This window comes from Chlorocebus sabaeus, chromosome X, assembly GCF_047675955.1.
Source record: "Chlorocebus sabaeus isolate Y175 chromosome X, mChlSab1.0.hap1, whole genome shotgun sequence".
Lineage (NCBI taxonomy): Eukaryota > Metazoa > Chordata > Mammalia > Primates > Cercopithecidae > Chlorocebus > Chlorocebus sabaeus.
The window spans coordinates 103,137,099-103,156,610 of NC_132933.1; the positions used below are offsets into that span (position 1 = coordinate 103,137,099).

Genomic DNA, 19,512 nt, shown 5'->3' on the forward strand with positions numbered 1-19,512 from the left:
TAAAAGAAATTTTAAAATAATGTCCTCTGCCTTTTCCACACGCCTTAAGATGACTGCACTGCCAGCTTGGGGAGCATAAGTGGCTTTGCAAGCACTCAGAAAACGTACACACTTACACTTAACTCTGGGGCTTATTTTGAGAGTATTTTCAAAATTAAAATGACAAGTTAATATTTAGCCATGGAAGTGATCGAATATAGCTGTCCTCTCAAGTGCATGTTCCCAGTCACGGTTTTCTCTTTTCAGTGTGAAATATGGGTTTTCAAAGAAGATTAATCTATCAGCGTAGACCAAGAACGTTTGTAGAATCTTCTGAGGTAATTGGGCCTATGCTGTTGAGCGCTTTAACGTTAATTCGATGTTTTCTATTAGCAGAAATTAATTTTTGTGATAGTGTTGTTGCATTAGTATAGATACACTAATAAAGGTAGTTCATGCTGATAAAAAATGATTCTGGCATCTCGTGAAGGAAATATTGATTCAGGAGGATTTTTTTCTCTTGTGTTCTCCAACTTTTGGCCATGACTTCCTTCTCATGCTTTGCTTGTTAATGACACATAGATTATACACATCTATTCCAACATAGAGTATAATCGCTTCCAAAGTCCTTGTGGGTAACTTTTCTCGCAGTAACCTTTCTGTGGGTAGAGTAGCCTTATTAACCATATAGAATAAAGTTGGAGAAATGTCTTTAGGTTTAGTTATGATCAGAAACATCTATGCATTTTCTGTGTGTATATGTGTATATATTTTTTGACATGTATTAATAAAACTTTTTGTATTTGCACACTCACACACGTATGCCCTACCACGAGCAGTCCAGTGATGAGCAACCTGAAGAAGTGGAATCACCAACTCAAAGTCAGGATTCTACTCAAGAGGGAGAGGATGAGGGAGCATCTGAAGCTCAAGGTGAAGGGAAAGGGAAGAAGAATGCCTGTTGGGGTGTGTGTGTGTGTGTGTGTGTGTGTGTGTGTGTGTCTGTCTCATGCATTGTCACATACCAGGAACAGGAGGAATGAAAACGATGCAAAAGATGCCTAGAAATTGACTGGAAAAGTGAGGAGGGTATAGTTTGCAGCTTACCTTAGGGAAATAAATCCCTCACAGTGATAAAATTTCTCCACTTTATGAATGAGAGAACAAAGGCTCGGGGATTGTGTTTTGTCCAAGAACACTTGACTGGTGAATACAAAATTTGTGTTTTGTTCCAAAGTTTGTGTCTTCCTACCATCTATGTTGCTGTAACAATAGTAAATGATTTTGCTGAAAGTGCTTAAAACTCAAATGCTTTACTGTAAGGTAGCTTAATACTGGCCCAGGAATAGACCCAGTTCAGAGGAGCAGGAGCAACTCCAAAAACTGAGTTGCTCATTGCTGGCCACCATTTCCTTTGATATTTTTATGTGGTAAGTTTGATGAAAGCTGGAGAATTCAGGATACTGCCATACAGGTAGCTGGTGTAGTATGATTTTTTAAGTGGCTTTTAGGAAGTGATTAAATCCTTTTATGGTTAGAAAAACCAAAAAAAAAGGAATTATCCTGAGATTAACATGAGATGGAAATAACTTCTCCGAGATAAAATATTTTGAAGCAAAACAATTACGAAACTCAGGTCATGGATTATTCTAAGGATTTACTGTTAAAAGTTTCTAGAATATGACTGATAACAATGCCCATTACTTGCTGTCCACCCACTCCCTTATTCTAAGTGCGGGACCGTATATTTTGTGTGATTCACGAACAATGTTATATTTGGTGCTTTGTTCTTCACGGGGTTCATTTATGGAATATTACATTTGGGACCTTCGGACCTAAATATAACTTTGTTTGAACAAAGTTAAGTTTCTCTTTACCCCAGTAGGTAATGGGTGTCGTGACTGTAAGATTTTCCATAGTCCTCAAATCCATTCAGCTAATCAGTCCTTCAGAAATTGACATTGTAATTGTAACTGAAATCCTATCCATGTTGTAGACTTCAGATTTCTTAGCTAATGCACGCTGCCCTTGGTACTCTGTGGCTGAATATAAGCATTAAACATGTCCTGTGGTTTATCCTCAGATTGTCATTTAGTAGAAAGGTCTCAAACTGGGCTTAGTGCCGTGCAGTCATAGTCTCAGCTACTTGGGAGGCTGAGGTGAGAGGATCGCTTGAGTCTAGGGTTCAAGACCAGCCTGGGAGACATAGTGAGACCTCATCGCAAATAAATAAATAAATTAATTAATTAATGTTTCGTTATATAGGAAAACAAACGTGTAAAGTTTGTTCTTAGTTGCTGGTAATGTTGCAAACATAACTCCTTACTGAACTATAACACTTAAAATTAGTTACCATGGTAAATTTTATGTTATGTGTATTTTTTACCACAATTTAAAAAAAAAAAACTTCTGTCTTCCTAAAGTTCAGTGTAGTTGTCATATATTCTTACAAGTTTTTACTTTATATATTTTCAAGACATAACATTTGTAGAAAATTTGCAAGAATAGTACAATTAACTCATATACTTTTCACCTAGATTCACCAGTTGTTAATAGCTTTTGCTCCATTGGTTTCATATCTCTTCCCTCCCTCTCTTACCCTGCTGCCCACATACTCACACACACACTTATGGATATTATGTTTACTCTTACTAATGCTCCATTGTTCAGATAAAGTTTCAGGTATTACGGCCCTTTACCCTAAGTACTTGAGAGTGTTTATATATCCTCAGAACAAAGAAAAAGTCATTTCTTGAATAATCACTGCACAATGATCAAACTCAGGCAATTTAACAATGAGAACCTGCAGTTATTTAATATACAGAGTATACGCAGATTTTGCCAGTTATCCAGATAATTTTCTTTTTTCTTTCTTTTTTTTTTTTTTCAGACAGAGTCTCACTCTGTTGCCCAGGTTGGAGTGCAGTGGCAAGATCTAGGCTCTCTCTAACTTCTGCCTCCCAGGCTCAAGAGATTCTCATGCCTTAGCCTCCTGAGTAGTTGGGACTACAGGCAAGGACCACTGCGCCTGCCAAATTTTTTTTTTTTTTTTTTTTTTGTATTTGTAGCAGAGCCTGGGTTTCACCATGTTGGCCAGGCTGGTCTCTAACTCCTGACCTCAGATGATCTGCCCACCTCAGTCTCCCAAAGTGCTGGGATTACAGGTGTAAGCCACCACACCCGGCTGGCTGATACTGACATTTTTCAAGAGGATAGACCAGTTGGTTTGCAGAATGTTTAGCACTTTGGACTTTTTCGTGTAGTTTCTAAAGAGTGCTTTTTCACTCACCATTTATTGGTGGCTACTCATGCCATATGCTAGGAGTCTAAATGCTAATGAGAGACAGGATGTCAGCCTTGAGTCATTTAATATGATAAGGACAATCAGAAATACAATAACAGAGAAGTGCAAAGGAGGCAACAAAGTTGTCTGAGGGCAGTCTTCGGAAAGGAAGAGGGTAATATTTGGAAAACCCTGTTTTCCTGTTTTCTGCCAACAGACTCCTGAAATAATGTTCTTGGGATTTTTATCAACACGTTTGTTATTACAGTAGCTAAAGCTTTTATTTAGTAAGACCAAGAGCATGAATATTATTTTCTTATTCATATTTCATGTGTTGCTGCTTAAAATGATAATTTTGTTTTATCTTCAAGGGCAGGAGCCTGAAGCTGATAGCCAGGAACCGGTGCTGCCGAAGACCGGCTATGAGCTTGGAGATGGTCCTGATGCCAAGAAGGTGTGCCTGCGAAACCCAGAGCAGATGAAACTGCCCGCAGAAGGTAGGTAGTCCATTAAGCATGCAAATTGTAGGGTGTCTGTTTCCACAGTATTATAATTTTCTTTTTTTTTTCTGAGATGGAGTCTCACTCTGTCACACAGGCTGGAGTACAGTGGCCTGATCTTGGCTCACTACAACATCCATCTCCTGGGTTCAAGTGATTCTCCTGCCTCAGCCTCCCGAGCAGCTAGGATTACAGGCATGTGCCATCTCAGGCAGCTAATTTTTGTAATTTTAGTAGAGATGGGGTTTTGTCATGTTGCACAGGCTGATGTCAAACTCCTGACCTCAGGTGATCCACTCAGCTTAGCCTCCCAAAGTCCTGAGATTACAGCCCTGCCACAGCACCTGACAAATAAATGTTTCTCTTTTTTTTGTACTTTTAGTAGAGACGGGGTTTGACCACATTGGCCAGGCTGGTCTTGAACTCCTGACTCAAGTGATCTGCCCGCCTTGGCATCCCAAAATGTTGGCATTAAAGGTGTGAGCCGCCTTTAATACCCGGCCCAGATAATTTCCTTTATAGAATTTCTTTTTCTGATCCAGAGTCCAGTTCAGGATCACGTCTTGCATGTGCTTGTCATGTGTTTTTAGTTTCCTTTAATCTGAAATGTTTCCTTAATTTTGCTTTGTCATTCAGGATACTGACATTTTGAAGAGGATAGATAAGTCGGTGTGCAGAATGTTCAGGATTTGGGGATTTTTCATGTATTCTTTAAAGACCTTTTTTCACTCGGTGTTTATTGGTGGCTACTCATGCCATGTAGGAGTCTAAGTGCCAGGAGTGTAAGTGCTATGAGAAACAGGGTTTCACCCTTGAGTCATTTAATATGATAAGGACAATCAGAAGTGGAATAACAGAGAAGTGCAAAGGAGGCCACAAAGTTGTCTGAGGGCAGTCTTCGGAAAGGAAGAGGGTAATATTTGGAAAACCCTGTTTTCCTCTTTTCTGCCAACAGACTCCTGAAATAATATTCTTGGGATTCTTATCAACACATCTATTATTACACTAGTGTAAGCTTTTATTTAATAAAACTGAGAGCATGAATATTATTTCCTTATTCATATTTCATGTTTTACTGCTTAAATTGATATACATATACATGTACATATATACATGTGTATATATATGTATTTTTTTTTTTAAGGGCCAGAGCCTGAAGCAGATAGCCAGGAACAGGTTGACCCGAAGACTGGGTGTGAGCGTGGAGATGGTCCTGATGTCCAGGAGTTGGGCCTGCCAAATCCAGAAGAGGTGAAAACACCTGAAGAAGGTAGTCAATCCATTAGGCATGCAAATTGTAGGGTGTCTGTTTCCGCAGTATCATATTATAATTATTATTATTTTTTTGAGACAGTCTCACTCTGTCAACCAGGCTGGAGTGCATTGGTGCCATCTTGGCTCACTGGAACTTCTGCCTCCTAGGTTCAAGTGATTCTCCTCCCTCAGCCTCCCAAGTAGCTGGGATTACAGGCGTGCTCCACCGTGCCCAGCTAATTTTTGTATTTTTAGTAGAGATGAGGTTTTGCCATTTTGCATAAGCTGATCTCAAACTCCTGATCTCAGGTATTCCACCCGCCTCAGCCTCCTGAAGTGCCAGGATTACAGGCATGAGCCACTGCGCCTGGCCCAGTATTATGTTTTTTTTGTTTGTTTGTTTGTTTTTTGTTTTTTTTTTTGAGACGGAGTCTCGCTCTGTCTCCCAGGCTGGAGTGCAGTGGCCGGATCTCAGCTCACTGCAAGCTCCGCCTCCCGGGTTTACGCCATTCTCCTGCCTCAGCCTCCCGAGTAGCTGGGACTACAGGCGCCCGCCACCTCGCCCGGCTAATTTTTTGTATTTTTAGTAGAGACGAGGTTTCACCGTGTTCGCCAGGATGGTCTCGATCTCCTGACCTCGTGATCCGCCCGTCTCGGCCTCCCAAAGTGCTGGGATTACAGGCTTGAGCCACCGCGCCCGGCTACATGTGTATATATATGTATTTTTTTTTTTTTTAAGGGCCAGAGCCTGAAGCAGATAGCCAGGAACAGGTTGACCCGAAGACCGGGTGTGAGCGTGGAGATGGTCCTGATGTCCAGGAGCTGGGCCTGCCAAATCCAGAGGAGGTGAAAACACCTGAAGAAGGTAGTCAATCCATTAGGCATGCAAATTGTAGGGTGTCTGTTTCCGCAGTATCATATTATAATTATTATTATTTTTTTGAGACAGTCTCACTCTGTCAACCAGGCTGGAGTGCATTGGTGCCATCTTGGCTCACTGGAACTTCTGCCTCCTAGGTTCAAGTGATTCTCCTCCCTCAGCCTCCCAAGTAGCTGGGATTACAGGCGTGCTCCACCGTGCCCAGCTAATTTTTGTATTTTTAGTAGAGATGAGGTTTTGCCATTTTGCATAAGCTGATCTCAAACTCCTGATCTCAGGTATTCCACCCGCCTCAGCCTCCTGAAGTGCCAGGATTACAGGCATGAGCCACTGCGCCTGGCCCAGTATTATGTTTTTTTTGTTTGTTTGTTTGTTTTTTGTTTTTTTTTTGAGACGGAGTCTCGCTCTGTCTCCCAGGCTGGAGTGCAGTGGCCGGAACTCAGCTCACTGCAAGCTCCGCCTCCCGGGTTTACGCCATTCTCCTGCCTCAGCCTCCCGAGTAGCTGGGACTACAGGCGCCCGCCACCTCGCCCGGCTAATTTTTTGTATTTTTAGTAGAGACGAGGTTTCACCGTGTTCGCCAGGATGGTCTCGATCTCCTGACCTCGTGATCCGCCCGTCTCGGCCTCCCAAAGTGCTGGGATTACAGGCTTGAGCCACCGCGCCCGGCTACATGTGTATATATATGTATTTTTTTTTTTTTTTAAGGGCCAGAGCCTGAAGCAGATAGCCAGGAACAGGTTGACCCGAAGACCGGGTGTGAGCGTGGAGATGGTCCTGATGTCCAGGAGCTGGGCCTGCCAAATCCAGAGGAGGTGAAAACACCTGAAGAAGGTAGTCAATCCATTAGGCATGCAAATTGTAGGGTGTCTGTTTCCACAGTATCATATTATAATTATTATTATTTTTTTGAGACAGTCTCACTCTGTCAACCAGGCTGGAGTGCATTGGTGCCATCTTGGCTCACTGGAACTTCTGCCTCCTAGGTTCAAGTGATTCTCCTCCCTCAGCCTCCCAAGTAGCTGGGATTACAGGCGTGCTCCACCACGCCCAGCTAATTTTTGTATTTTTAGTAGAGATGAGGTTTTGCCATTTTGCATAAGCTGATCTCAAACTCCTGATCTCAGGTATTCCACCTGCCTCAGCCTCCTGAAGTGCCAGGATTACAGGCATGAGCCACTGCGCCTGGCCCAGTATTATGTTTTTAATAACACAGAGGTGACAATACTGCCTCTTTAATAATAGAGTTCTTATATAAAGGTTATTTGAAACGTAGTTCAGGTTCCAGCCCCCAACTTATAGACTGTCAGATACAGAAACAAACTGAGTCAAAGCCATATTGAATTATAACTTTTGAGTATAAATCCTTAAACCAATAGCTCATGATATTCAGATGCTTTTGTAAAGATCTGCTTTTAACAAATACATAACACATTTGTAACACCCATCACTTGGTGTGAAATATGCTGAAGCAGTGATGCAGATTCTAATACCAGCTCTTACAGCATTGGTGATATTTTGAGCAAATCCCTTACCTTCTCAACCTGTCTTTGGTTTTATGAAAATAGTGAGTTTAAGTCAGATATTTTAAAATCCTTTTCCATTCTGGTTCTTTCACACTCTGATCCTGTTGCACAGAATGCATGGGATACAGAGATCATCTGTTTTGCATGATTCGTGTATCATAAATCATCAAATCCTGGCCTGAGTCATCTGAAAACCTCTGAATTGAGATTTCATTGCTACTAAGAAAGTGAGCGGGCACTCTGCTTCATCCTAGTTTTTCTGTGTGGAGACCTGAATGCCTATTCTTAGGTTCTGTCAATTTTTGAATTCTCTGGCTTTTTTTTTTTTTTTTTTTTGTATGTGTGTGTGACAAATCTCACTCTGTCACCCAGACTGGAGTGCTGTGGTGTGATTTCAGCTCACTGCAACCTCGGCCTCCCAGGCTCAAGCGATCTTCCCAACTCAGCCTCCTGAGCAGCTGGAGCTACAGGCACAAGCTGCCATGCCTGATTGATGCTGTTTTTTTTTAAAAAAAAATTTTTGTACAGACGAGGTCTCACTGTGTTGCCCAAGCTGGGATTCTCTGGCCCTTAATGAATAATTGCTTTTTAAATCTTTCTCCGAGGAAACCTTGAGTGAGTGAATAATCAAATGGTGAGAGACCATTTAGTTTCTATTTTCTGTGGGATGTAGATCAGTGATCCTCAGCATGGGTGTGAGTAAGATGTCTGTGCTATTCACGTTCCCTGCCCCACTGTCAGTCTTCATGAGCCAGTATTTCTAATAAGACTGTCGACACATATGTGATCTCTAACCATATCAAATGTTAGATGTAAGTTTCAGCTTTTGAGGCATCAGTTGGTAAGATTTGAAGTTCAAAGACCATGACTCCAGTACTTTCTGAGTAATCCACTGAAGTATGTTTTACACATGTGTTTTCCAAATTGCTGACTGTTAATTATAAATGCTTCTGGATTTAAAGGAAGCATTTTATGTTTACGGAATTAATTACCTTTAAATTCTACATGTCTACCCTCAAAGTTTATACGAGATTTACTTGGCTATAAGACACAGGATCGCCCTTAAGGTTCTATTTGTAGTCCATTTTACAAAACCCAAATTGTAGTGTCCTTTATGTGCCTTTAGGGTCATCTAAATAATCTGCTGCTAAGTCATGTTCCTAACTGTTATGTTTCTGTTACAGATGAAGGGCAATCACAACCTTAAAAGAAGACACGCTGAAATGATGCAGGATGCTCCTGTGTTGGAAATTTGACCGTTAAAATTCTCCCAATAAAGCTTTACATCCTTCTGCAAAGAAGTCTTGTGCATCTTTTGTTAATTTTATTTCCAGGTATTCGATGCTCTGAAATGTGTATCATTCTTTGACATTTTATATGCTAGCTGTTTGAGCTGGTATGTAGAGGCATAATTCCTACATACTGAGTTTCTATCCAGCAACCTTGTTAAACATGCTTAGTAATTCTAAAAGTTTACTTATAGATCCTTTTCAGTTTTCAACATACAGATTCATATCATCTTTGAATAAGAACAGTTTTGTTTCTGCCACTTTTTTTTCTGTTTTCTTTTGTATTTTTTGTAAACATGTGATTTTGCCATGATGCCCAGTTTGTTCTTGAACTCCTGAGCTCAAGTGATCCACCCATCTCGGCCTCCCAAAGTGCTGAGATTGCAGGCATGAGCCACTGCGCCTGGCCTGTTGCTACCATTTTAAACGCTTTTATTTCTTTTCTGATTTTAGGGGCATTGGGCAGACCCACCTGGTATAATGGTGATAGTGGATATCCCTGTCTTATCGCTGATCAGAAGTGGAAAAATTTCAACATTTCAACATGATATTTGCTGTACCTTTTTTGTAGATTGACTTCAACAGTCATTCCATTCTGTTCTAGTTTGCTGAGGGTATTCATTTTGAATATATGTTGAGTTTCATCAAACAGTGCATCTATTGTGATTATCAAAGCATTTTTTTCGTTAATCTGTTAAAGTAGTGAATTAGATTGATAAATTTGTACTTTTTTGTTTTATATTTTTAAAAATTGAGACAGGGTGTCACTCTGTCACCTAGGCTGGAGTGCTGTGGTGTTATCACAGCTCACTTCATCCTCGACCTTCTGGGCACAAGGGATCCTCCCACCTCAGCCTCCTGAATAGGCCTATAGGCACATGCCACCATGTCTGGCTAGTTTTTCTATTGTTTTGTAGAGATGAGATTTTGTCATGCTGCCCAGGCTGCTCTCGAACCTCTGAGCTCAGGCGATCTGCCCACCTCAGCCTCCTAAAGCGCTAGGATTACAGGTGTGAGCCTTGGCCTGACCACATTTTTCTTATATGAGGGGGTGGCCTGCCCCTCCACACCTGTGGGCGTTTCTCGTCAGGGGGAACGAGAGACTTGAGAAAAGAAAGAGGCACAAAGTACAGAGAAAGAAAAGTGGACCTAGGGGACCAGCGCTTAGCATACGGAGCACTGGGTCCTTCAGTATTTATTGATCATTATCTTTACCATCTCGGAGAGGAGAATGTGGCAGCACAGTAGGGTAATAGTGGGGAGAGGGTCAGCAGGAAAACATGTGAACAAAGATCTCTGAGTCATAAATAAGTTTAAGGAAAGGTGCTGAGCATGTATACAAACATCTTCACAAACACTTCTGTGCATTAAAGAGCAGCATTGCCCCGAGCACGTCTCACCTCCAGCCCTAAGGCGGTTTTCTCCTATCTCAGTAAACAGAACATACAATCGGGTTTTACACTGAGACATTCCATTGCCCAGGGACAAGCAGGAGACAGATGCCTTCCTCTTATCTCAACTGCAAAGAGGCCTTCCTCTTTTACTAGTCCTCCTCAGCACAGACCCTTTACGGTGTCAGGCTGGGGGACGGTCAGGTCTTTCCCTTCCCACAAGGCCATATCTCAGACTACCACATGGGGAGAAACCTTGGACAATATCTGGCTTTCCTAGGCAGAGGTCCCTGTGGCCTTCCGCAGTGTTTGTGTCTCTGGGTACTTGAGATTAGAGAACGGTGATGACTTTTAACAAGCATACTGCCTTTAAGCACTTGTTTAACAAAGCACATCCTGCATAGCCCTAAATCCATTGAACCCTGAGTAAACACAGCACAAGTCTCTGCAAGCACAGGGTTGCGGGGTAGGGTTACAGATTAACAGCATCTCAAGGCAGAAAAATTTTTCTTAGTACAGAACAAAATGGAGTCTCTTATGTCTACTTCTTTCTACGTAGACACAGTAACAGTCTGATCTTTTTTTCTTTTCCTCACACTTATATAGGGGTCTTGTCTATGTAAAGACTCAACTTGCCCGTACCTTTGTGTGAGTGGAATAACAGCATGATGAAATTTATCGTTCTATTGATTTAAAGAAAACTATCCTTGACTTTCTAGTATGTAAGTCCTGTTGTGCCCAGACCGTTTGTTCCCCAAAGAAGACCACCAGAGTCCAGAGTCAAAGCCAAGCGGCAAGGATCTTTACTGCAAGTTCGAACTTGGTCCCTCCATTCCACAGCATACAAGAGGGCCCTGAACAATGCGAGTGCTTGCCTTTTATAGCCGAGGTAGATAAGCTAGCAAAGTTACAGAGGAACAAAGGAATTCTTTTGGTTACAGCATTACAATTGGTTTACATTTACATTTAGTAGTAGTTTTTTTTTTTTTTTTTTTTATTGGTTCCCATGCTTTCAGTAAAACTACAAACGGCTGTGTCCTTATCGGAGATTTTCCAGGTGGTGTTTGTACTGGACTTCAGGAAATTGAGAGATATGTGTTTGTACTGGGCCTGTTTATGTTGAGAGATATATGGTGGGATGTGTTTGTACTGGGCCTGTTTGTGTTGAGCCCGGGGCTGAGGAATGTGCCTGATTTCTTTTCAGTCCATCAAAGCATAACTATAATTATTTTGAAAGCATATATTGTTATGGGTATTCGGACCTCTGCACTTTCCGCTGCTGTGGGAGTATGTCCTTCTAGGTATCTTTAGTCTGTTTTCTCAATTGCAAACATCTTAGGACCGTGGGTTGTGACTAGCAAGGAATGTGCCTTGCTAATTTCAAGATGGAGTTGATTTTCAAGTGGGGTCACTCTGGCTGTCCTAGGTTCCCGTTTCCCTAACATTTTCACTTCTTCTGTGATTCTGATGCTACAAATGACAGATATTTTAGTATTTTCTTACAGGTCCACAAGGTTGTATTCCTTTTTCTTTCAGTTTCTTTCTCTGACTTGTTCATATTGAACAATTTCTTTTTGTTTTGTTTTAGACACAGAGTCTCACTCTGTTGCCCAGGCCAGAGAGCAGTGGTGAGATCATAGCTCACTGCAGCCTTGAACTCCTGGGCTCAAGGGATCCTCCTCCCTCAGCCTTCACAGTAGCTGACTACAGGCACGTGTCATCACACTCAGTTATTTTTAATTGTTTTTTGTAAAGATGAGGTCTCACTATGTTGCCCAGGCTGGTCCCAAACTGCTAGCCTCCAGCCCTCTGTCGTCTTACTTCAGCCTGCAAAAGTGCTAGGATTATTGGTGTAAGTCACTGCTCTTGGCCAAATAGAACAATTTCTTTTTATCTGTCTTTGTGTTCACTAACTGTTTGCTTGTCTCCATTCTGCTATTGAACCCATTCAGTGGGAATTTTTTCTTTGGTTATCATATCTTCCATTTCTAAACGTTCCATTTGTTTCTTCTTTAAATATTCTTTTTTTTGTGGCGGGACTTTCTGTTTTTTCTTGTTGCAAAAGTGTGCATGATTGCTGTTTAAGCACCTTTATTCATAATTGCCAAAACTTGGCAGCAAACAAAGTGTCCTTCAGTAGGTGAATGGATTAGTAAACTGTCTACAGATAGTCAGTGGAATATTATTCAGCCGTAAAGTGAAATGGACTATCAAGCCATGAAAAGACATGGAAGAAACTTTAATTTCTATTACTAAGTGAAGGTAGCCAGTCTAAAAAGGCTACATACTGTATGATCCCAGCTATATGATATTACGGGTAGGGCAAAACTATGGAAACAATAAAAAGGTCAGTGGTTGCCAGGGGTTATAGAGCAGGAAGGGATGAATAGGTGGAACATGGAGGATTTTTAGAGCAGTGAAACTACTCTGTATGATACTATGATGGTGGGTACATGTCATTATACCTTTGTCCAAACTTATTAAATGTACAACACCAAGAGTGAATCCTAATGTAAACTATGGACTGTGGGTGATAATTATATGTCATTGCAGGTTGAATTGTAACAAACGTACCACTCCTTTGGGGGATGTTGATAATGGGGAGAATTGTGCATGTGTTGGGCCCAGGAGTATATGGGATATCTCTATACTTTCCTCTCAATTTTGATGTGGTCCTAAAACTTCTCTTAGAAAAAGAGTCTGTTAATTTTTTTAAAAATTAATAAGTACTGACAAAATATAAATATTCATTCCTGGGCCAATTAAAAGATAGAGATTAACAGAGTGGATAAAAAATAATCAAACCATATGCCATGTACAAGAAACTCATTTCACATATGACCACATATGTAGATAGAAACTAAAGAATGGAAAAACACATGCAATGCAAACATTAATTTTTTAAAAACTGGGAGTGGGCCAGGTGTGGTGGCTCACGCCTGTAATCCCAGCACTTTTTTAGGCCGAAGTGGGCGGAATCCGAGGTCAGGAGTTTGAGACCAGCCTGGCCAATATGGTGAAACCCTGTCTCTACTAAAAATACAAAAATTAGCCGGGCATGGTGGCACACGCCTGTACTCCCAGCTACTCGGGAGGCTGAGGCAGAAGAATTGCTTGAACCCGGGAGGCAGAGGCTGCAGTGAGCCAAGACGGTGCCACCGCACTCCAGCCTGGGTGACAGAGTGAGACTCCATCTCAAAAAAAAAAAAAAAAAAAAAAAAAACTGGGAGTGACTGCATTAATATTCGGTAAAGTAGACTTCAGAGCAAAGTGAATTACTAGAAATGAAGAGGGACATTACATAATAAAAAGATCAATCCACCAAGAAGACATAATGATATCAATTGAGGCAGAAAAAAAAAAAAAAAACACTTAGCAAACCATGAATACAGTGGAATTTCTTCAATTTGATACAGTTCATCTACAAAAATCTAAAAATCATACTTAATTGTGAAAGACTGAATGTTTTCCCCCAAGGCCAGGAAAAACCCAAGGATATATGTATCTCACCACTGTTTTTCAACATACTACTGGAAGTTCTAGCGGTGGAATAAGACAAAAAAAAAAAAGAAAGAAAGAAAGAAAATAAGAAATACAGATGGAAATGGAAGAAATTAAACTATCCCTGTTTGCAGATGGCTATACAGAAAATCTCAAAGAATATATCAAAAAATCCCCTCTATAACCAACATGTGAGTTCAGCAAGGATGCAGGATACAAGATGATAAATACACAAAAATCAATTGCACTTCTATATATTAACAACAAACTTGTGGAAACTGGAAATTAAAAACATAATACCATTTACAATTGTGTTAAAGAAAATGAAATACTTAGGTATAAATCTAAAAGCATGTACAAGATGTGTATGCTGAAATTTGCAAGAGACTGATAAATCAAAGACCTAAGTAAATGGAGTGACATACCGTGTCTGTGGATTGGAAGACTCAAAATAGTGGAGATGTCAAATCTCCCCAAATAGATCTTTAAGTTTAATGCAATTCCTATCAAGTTTTTTGTAGACATAGACAAGCTTATTCTAAAATTCATATGGAAAGGCACAAGCCCTAGAATAGCTAAAACAGTTTTGAAAAGAATATATCGGGAGGAATTGCTCTAACTGATGACTTGCCATCTAGCTATAGTAATCAAAGAAATTATTACATTGTCCAAGAGATAGACATACATCAATGGAACAGAATTGAAAACCCATAAATAGACCCACACAACTGATTCTTTTTTTTGGTGGGGTCTTGCTATGTTGCCCACACTGGACTTGAACTCCTTGGCTCAAGTGATCCACCTTAGCTTTCCAGGTAACTAGGATTACTGGCACGCATCACCACACCTAGTTTTTCAACTGATTATTGACAAAGATGCAAAAGCAATCCAATTAAAAAAGGAGAGCCTTTTCAACAAATTGTGCTGGAACAATTGGACATCCATAAGCAAAAAATATTAAACCTTGACCTAAACTTCACAGCTTATACAAAAATTAGTGCAAAATGAATCATGGACTTAATGCAAAATGTAAAACTCTAAGACCTTTAGAAACAAATCATAAGAGAAAAATCTTTGGGTCCTAGGACTAGGTAAAGAGTTCTTAGATTTGACACCAAAAGCCCAATCCTTAAAAGGAAAAATTGACGAATTGGACTTTATCAAAAACAAAGACATTTGTTCTGTGAAAGACCCCTGTTAAGAAGATGAAAAGGCAAGCCATATCACAGACTGGGATAAAATAATTGCCAACCACATATCTGACCAGGGCCCTATAGCTAGAATATATAAAGAACTCTCAGAACTCAACAATAAAAAAGGCAAACAATCCAACTAGAAACAGGGCAAAAGACATGAACATATATTTCACCAAAGAGAAGATGTGAATGGCAAATGAGCACATGAAAGGATGTTCAACATCAGTAGCCATTAGAGAAATGTAAAATAAGAGCACAAGGAGCTATCAGTATGCACCTATTAGAACAGTTAAAAAGTGATAATACCAAATGTTGGTGAGGATGCACAGAAGGATACATTGCTGATAGGAATGAAAAATAGTGTGGCGACTCTAGAAAAGAGTGGGGGAATGAATTAAAAGAGATAACATGAAGGGATTCTTGTGTGGTGATGAGCCAGTTCTATATCTTGATTGTGATAGTGGCACAGAACTACACACACACACACACACACACACACACACACAAATGCAGTTTTCTTAAAATGGTAGAGATAGAACAGAATAGAGAACCCAGAAATAAATCCACACATCTTCAGTGAACTCATTTTCAACAAAGGTACCAAGAGCATACATTGGGGAAGAGACAGTCTCTTCAATAAATGGTTCTGGGAAAACTGGGTATCCGTATACAAAGAATGAAACTAGGCCCCTATCTCTTGCCATTACAAAAATCAACTCAAGATGGATTAAAAACTTAAATCTAAGACCTCAAAATATGAAACTACTACTAGAAAACATTGGGAAAACTCTCCAGAGCATTGGTGTGGACAAAGATTGCTTAAGTAATACTTCAAATGCACAAGCATCCCAATCAAAAAATGGATAAATGGGATCAAAACAAGTTCAAAAGCTTCTGCACAGCAAAGGAAACGATCAACAAAGTGAAGAAACAACCCACAGAATGGGAGAAAACATTTGAAAACTACCCATCTGACAAGTTGTTAATAACCAGAATATATAAGTAGCTCAAACAACTCAACAGGAAAAAATCTAATAATCTGACCTTAAAATGGGCAAAAGATCTCAATAGACATTTCTGAAAAGAAGACCTACAAATGACAAACATGTATATGAAAAGATACTCAACATCATTGATCATCAGAGAAATGCAAATCAAAACTAAAATGAGATATCATCTCTCCCCAGTTAAAATGGCTTTTATCCAAAAGACAGGCAATAATGAATGCTGGCGGGGATGTACAGAAAAGGCAACCCTCGTACACTGTTGGTGGCAATATGAATTAGTACAATCACTATGGAGAAAGGTTTGGAAGTTCCTCAAAAATTAACATAGAACTACCATATGATCCAGCAATCCCACTGCTAGATATATTCCCAAAAGAAAGAAAATCAGTATATCAAAGAGATATCTGCATTCTCATGTTTATTGCAGCACTATTCACAATAGCCAGGATCTGAAATCAACCTAAGTGTCCATCAACAGATAAAGGGATAAAGAAAATGTGGTAAATATATGTAATGGAATATTATTCAACCATAAAAAAGAATGAAATCTTGTCATTTGCAATAACATGGATAGAACTGGAGGCCATTATGTTAAGCACCATAAACCAGGCACTGAAAGACAAATGTCACATGTTCTCACTCATACATGGGAGCTAAAAGCTAAAACAATTGAACTCAAGGAGACAGTAGAATGATTGTTGCCAGAGGCTGGGAAGGGTAGCAGGGATAGGGGAGAAAGTGGGCGGGGGGGATAATGTGGGGATGAGGGTATAAGAGTATGGTTAGAATGAAAAAGACCTAGCATTTAATAGCACAAGAGGGTGACTATAGTCAACAATAATTTCTTTTATATTTTAAAATAGCTAAAAGAGTTGGATTAGAATGTTCCTAACACAAAGATATGATAAATGCTTGAAGTGATGGATACCCCAATTACCTTGATGTGATTATTATACATAGTATGCCTTTATCAAAACATCACATGTATCCCATAAGTATATATACCTATTATGTGTGCATAAAAATGAAAAATTAGAAAAAAAGAATGTTTTAAAGACTCATGAGTGTCCCTGCCCCATTCTTTCCTGTACTCAAGGAGCACATGCTAATGAAGCCTTCTGTACATGCCTGAATGGTGGCAATGTGAATCGCCCCACTCTGGGTCTCAGGCATGTGACTGATGAAAGCAGATAGTGTTGACCCAGGCCCACTACCCTCTGACTTTTCAGAGCTGCCCTATGTAAGCAGAATCTGATGTCAAAGTACAGAGACTCAGTTATCTCAGCTGCTGCAAAGAGGCAAATCATGGTGGGACTCACTAGATTTTGCACCCTGCTTATGAGGTAGCCAACCAGCAGGACTTGTTTTCTGGTCAAAACCCTGCTGACCAAAACAGGATCTGGTCCAGATGGGATAAAGTGAAGAAACGAGCAGGAACCAGCAGAAGGCAAAAGTGATCTTTAGTTGCTCTCATTGCTCAGTGGCATAAGACACTCCCACTAGCACCATGACAGTTTACAAATGCCACAGCAATGACCCAGAAGTCACCACCTCTTTCCATAACAATGGCTTGGAAGTTACCACCCTTTTCTTAGAAAGGTCTAAATAACCTCCCCTCAATTTGCATTGACTGACCCCTTAATTTGCATGTGATTGAAAGTGGATTTACATGAGTATTAATGCAGTTGCCAAGAGCCCCTTAGTTGCTGACTCTGGACCACACTGCCTGTGAGTTAGCCCTGCTAGGCAAGGAGCAGTACCACTCAATAGAAGATTGCCATCTAACACCACCACTTGGCCCTTGAATTCCTTCCTGGGCAAAGCCAAGAGCCCTCAGGGGCTAAGCCCCAATTTTGGCAGGGAGCTTCCCTGTCCTGCAACACTTAATACAGGCACAAGGATGAAAAGAAAAATCACTGCTATTAAATGAAATAAAGTCTGTGTCTATAACCCTTAAGAGCATCTAGCTTCACATTTGAGGCTATATTTTATTTAGATTATTTTTGCTATTAGAGATGGATAACATAGTAAAAATAACCATTAGAGGATGCCAAGCTTATGGGGCAAGAAGGATCAGACCATAAGAAAAAGGAAGCTTATGATGTTGAAATGTGGTATTGGCTTGATTAATGTGGGAAATCCACCAACACATTGCCTCCTTCCTCTATACCATACTGGCCTCTCTCCTTTCCAAAAAAATAACCAACCAAACCCAAACAGTCAAAACATCAGACTCAAATAGATAAAGTTCTGGCATCAGATAAACCAACCAGATAGCTAACCCAACATTATTTTCTCCTACATCTACTCAAGGCTCTTGGTAATCACATGCTCTTTCTCTGTATAATCAGCAGGAAATTTGTACAGCTCTGAGATATGGTTTCTGTGATGTTTCAGCTTGTGTTCAAGATTTGCACAGCTTTCAGAAACACATAATGGAGATGTATGGGTTTAACTTTTTCCTGTCCTTGATAAATGACAATATATAGTGCAGCCTTTAAAATTGTGTTTTTATCCAATTTTGTAATGAGAGATAAATACAAAACACCAAAGCAACAGAAATTAACTTCTCTCCCTCCCATGTAACAAAACTGAATAATCTCTCCTTAGCTTTACTGTTGCTTGGGCTTCTTTTAAAAAACAGCAATAACAAACCTATAGTCAATATTTATAAAGTTGAGTTCAACTATTTTTCAGTTAGCATTGCAGAAGTGCTCGAAAAATGTCATGTGTTTCAACATTATTTTATTATTACCTTGATCAGGGAAAAAATCAATTCCCAGCAGGTCTATTGTCTGTGTGGAGTTTGCAGGTTCTACCTATGTCTGTATGGGTTTTCTCCAGTTACTCCAGTTTTCTCCCATATCCCAAAGCTGTGCACATTAGATGAATGGGTGTGTCTACATGGTACCGGTCTAAGTGAGTGTGAGTGTCTGTGTAAGTGCACCCTGCAATGGAATGGCATCTTGGCCAGGGTGGGTTCCTACCTTGCCCCTTGAGCTGCCAGGATAGACTCTGGCCACCTACCACCCTGAACTGGAATAAGCGGGTTGGAAAGCAAATGAATACAAATTATTGTAAAATAAAAATGTTTTAAGTAGACTATAAGCCTACAGATGCATGACAATAAATGATGTAGTGCAAAAGCATTCGGTGAGCCCACAAAAAAATGACACATTCTGACACACTTGGTTTTCATAGCGTAAAAAGCATAGCATTAAAAAGTATCCAAATTGCAAGCTTGGATGATTGGAGCAGTTTGGGATTTCTGAGAGATTTAGGGACTGAGATTTTGACAGAAAAGCAACTGAACTGGAGATGGATGTCTCTAAATTCTTCAGCACTCAGCAGGCTCCTTCTGCCAGTCTGCACTTTTGTTCCAAAGACACAAAGCTTTGGGAGTCACCGAGAAACAGGGCCTGTGCCAAACAGACAGAAGCACACAGCAAACATCACCCCGTTTTTCTTGGGGGGTACATCTGAAATGCCCAACATCAAGGCAGGAGAAACCCCATTTGGAGACAGAGACTACTGTTACAACTGAATGCCAGGAGTCAGGGATGTCAGTCTAATTGCTGACACACTCAGTTACCTCATCTACTGGGGTCAAACACCAAGCCACACAGAATTTGGGGAGGGGACAAGAGTTTGTCTATGAAGATCAACAATGAGGGGCTGATGAAAGGGAAACAGGAGCATCATCATG

At 40.3% G+C, this 19,512-nt stretch overlaps 1 protein-coding gene across 1 annotated transcript; it reads left to right on the forward strand.

Moving 5' to 3' along the window:
* Nucleotides 1-253: 253 nt before the first annotated feature.
* PAGE1 (PAGE family member 1) lies at nucleotides 254-8,733 on the forward strand. The gene is made up of 7 exons (XM_073013212.1): nucleotides 254-317; nucleotides 819-912; nucleotides 3,634-3,759; nucleotides 4,907-5,032; nucleotides 5,756-5,881; nucleotides 6,605-6,730; nucleotides 8,607-8,733. The coding sequence occupies exons 1-7, from the start codon at nucleotides 255-257 to the stop codon at nucleotides 8,627-8,629; spliced, it is 684 nt and encodes a 227-aa protein (XP_072869313.1). The 5' UTR covers nucleotide 254; the 3' UTR covers nucleotides 8,630-8,733.
* Nucleotides 8,734-19,512: the final 10,779 nt, after the last annotated feature.

Excerpts from the sequence above, each read along its gene's own strand:
- PAGE1 (XM_073013212.1), top strand. The coding sequence starts at position 255 with ATGGGTTTTCAAAGAAGATTAATCTATCAGCGTAGACCAAGAACGTTT. Across the intron at positions 913-3,633 it reads GGGAGCATCTGAAGCTCAAG|GGCAGGAGCCTGAAGCTGAT; the intron begins GTGAAGGGAAAG and ends TTTATCTTCAAG. Across the intron at positions 3,760-4,906 it reads GATGAAACTGCCCGCAGAAG|GGCCAGAGCCTGAAGCAGAT; the intron begins GTAGGTAGTCCA and ends TTTTTTTTTAAG.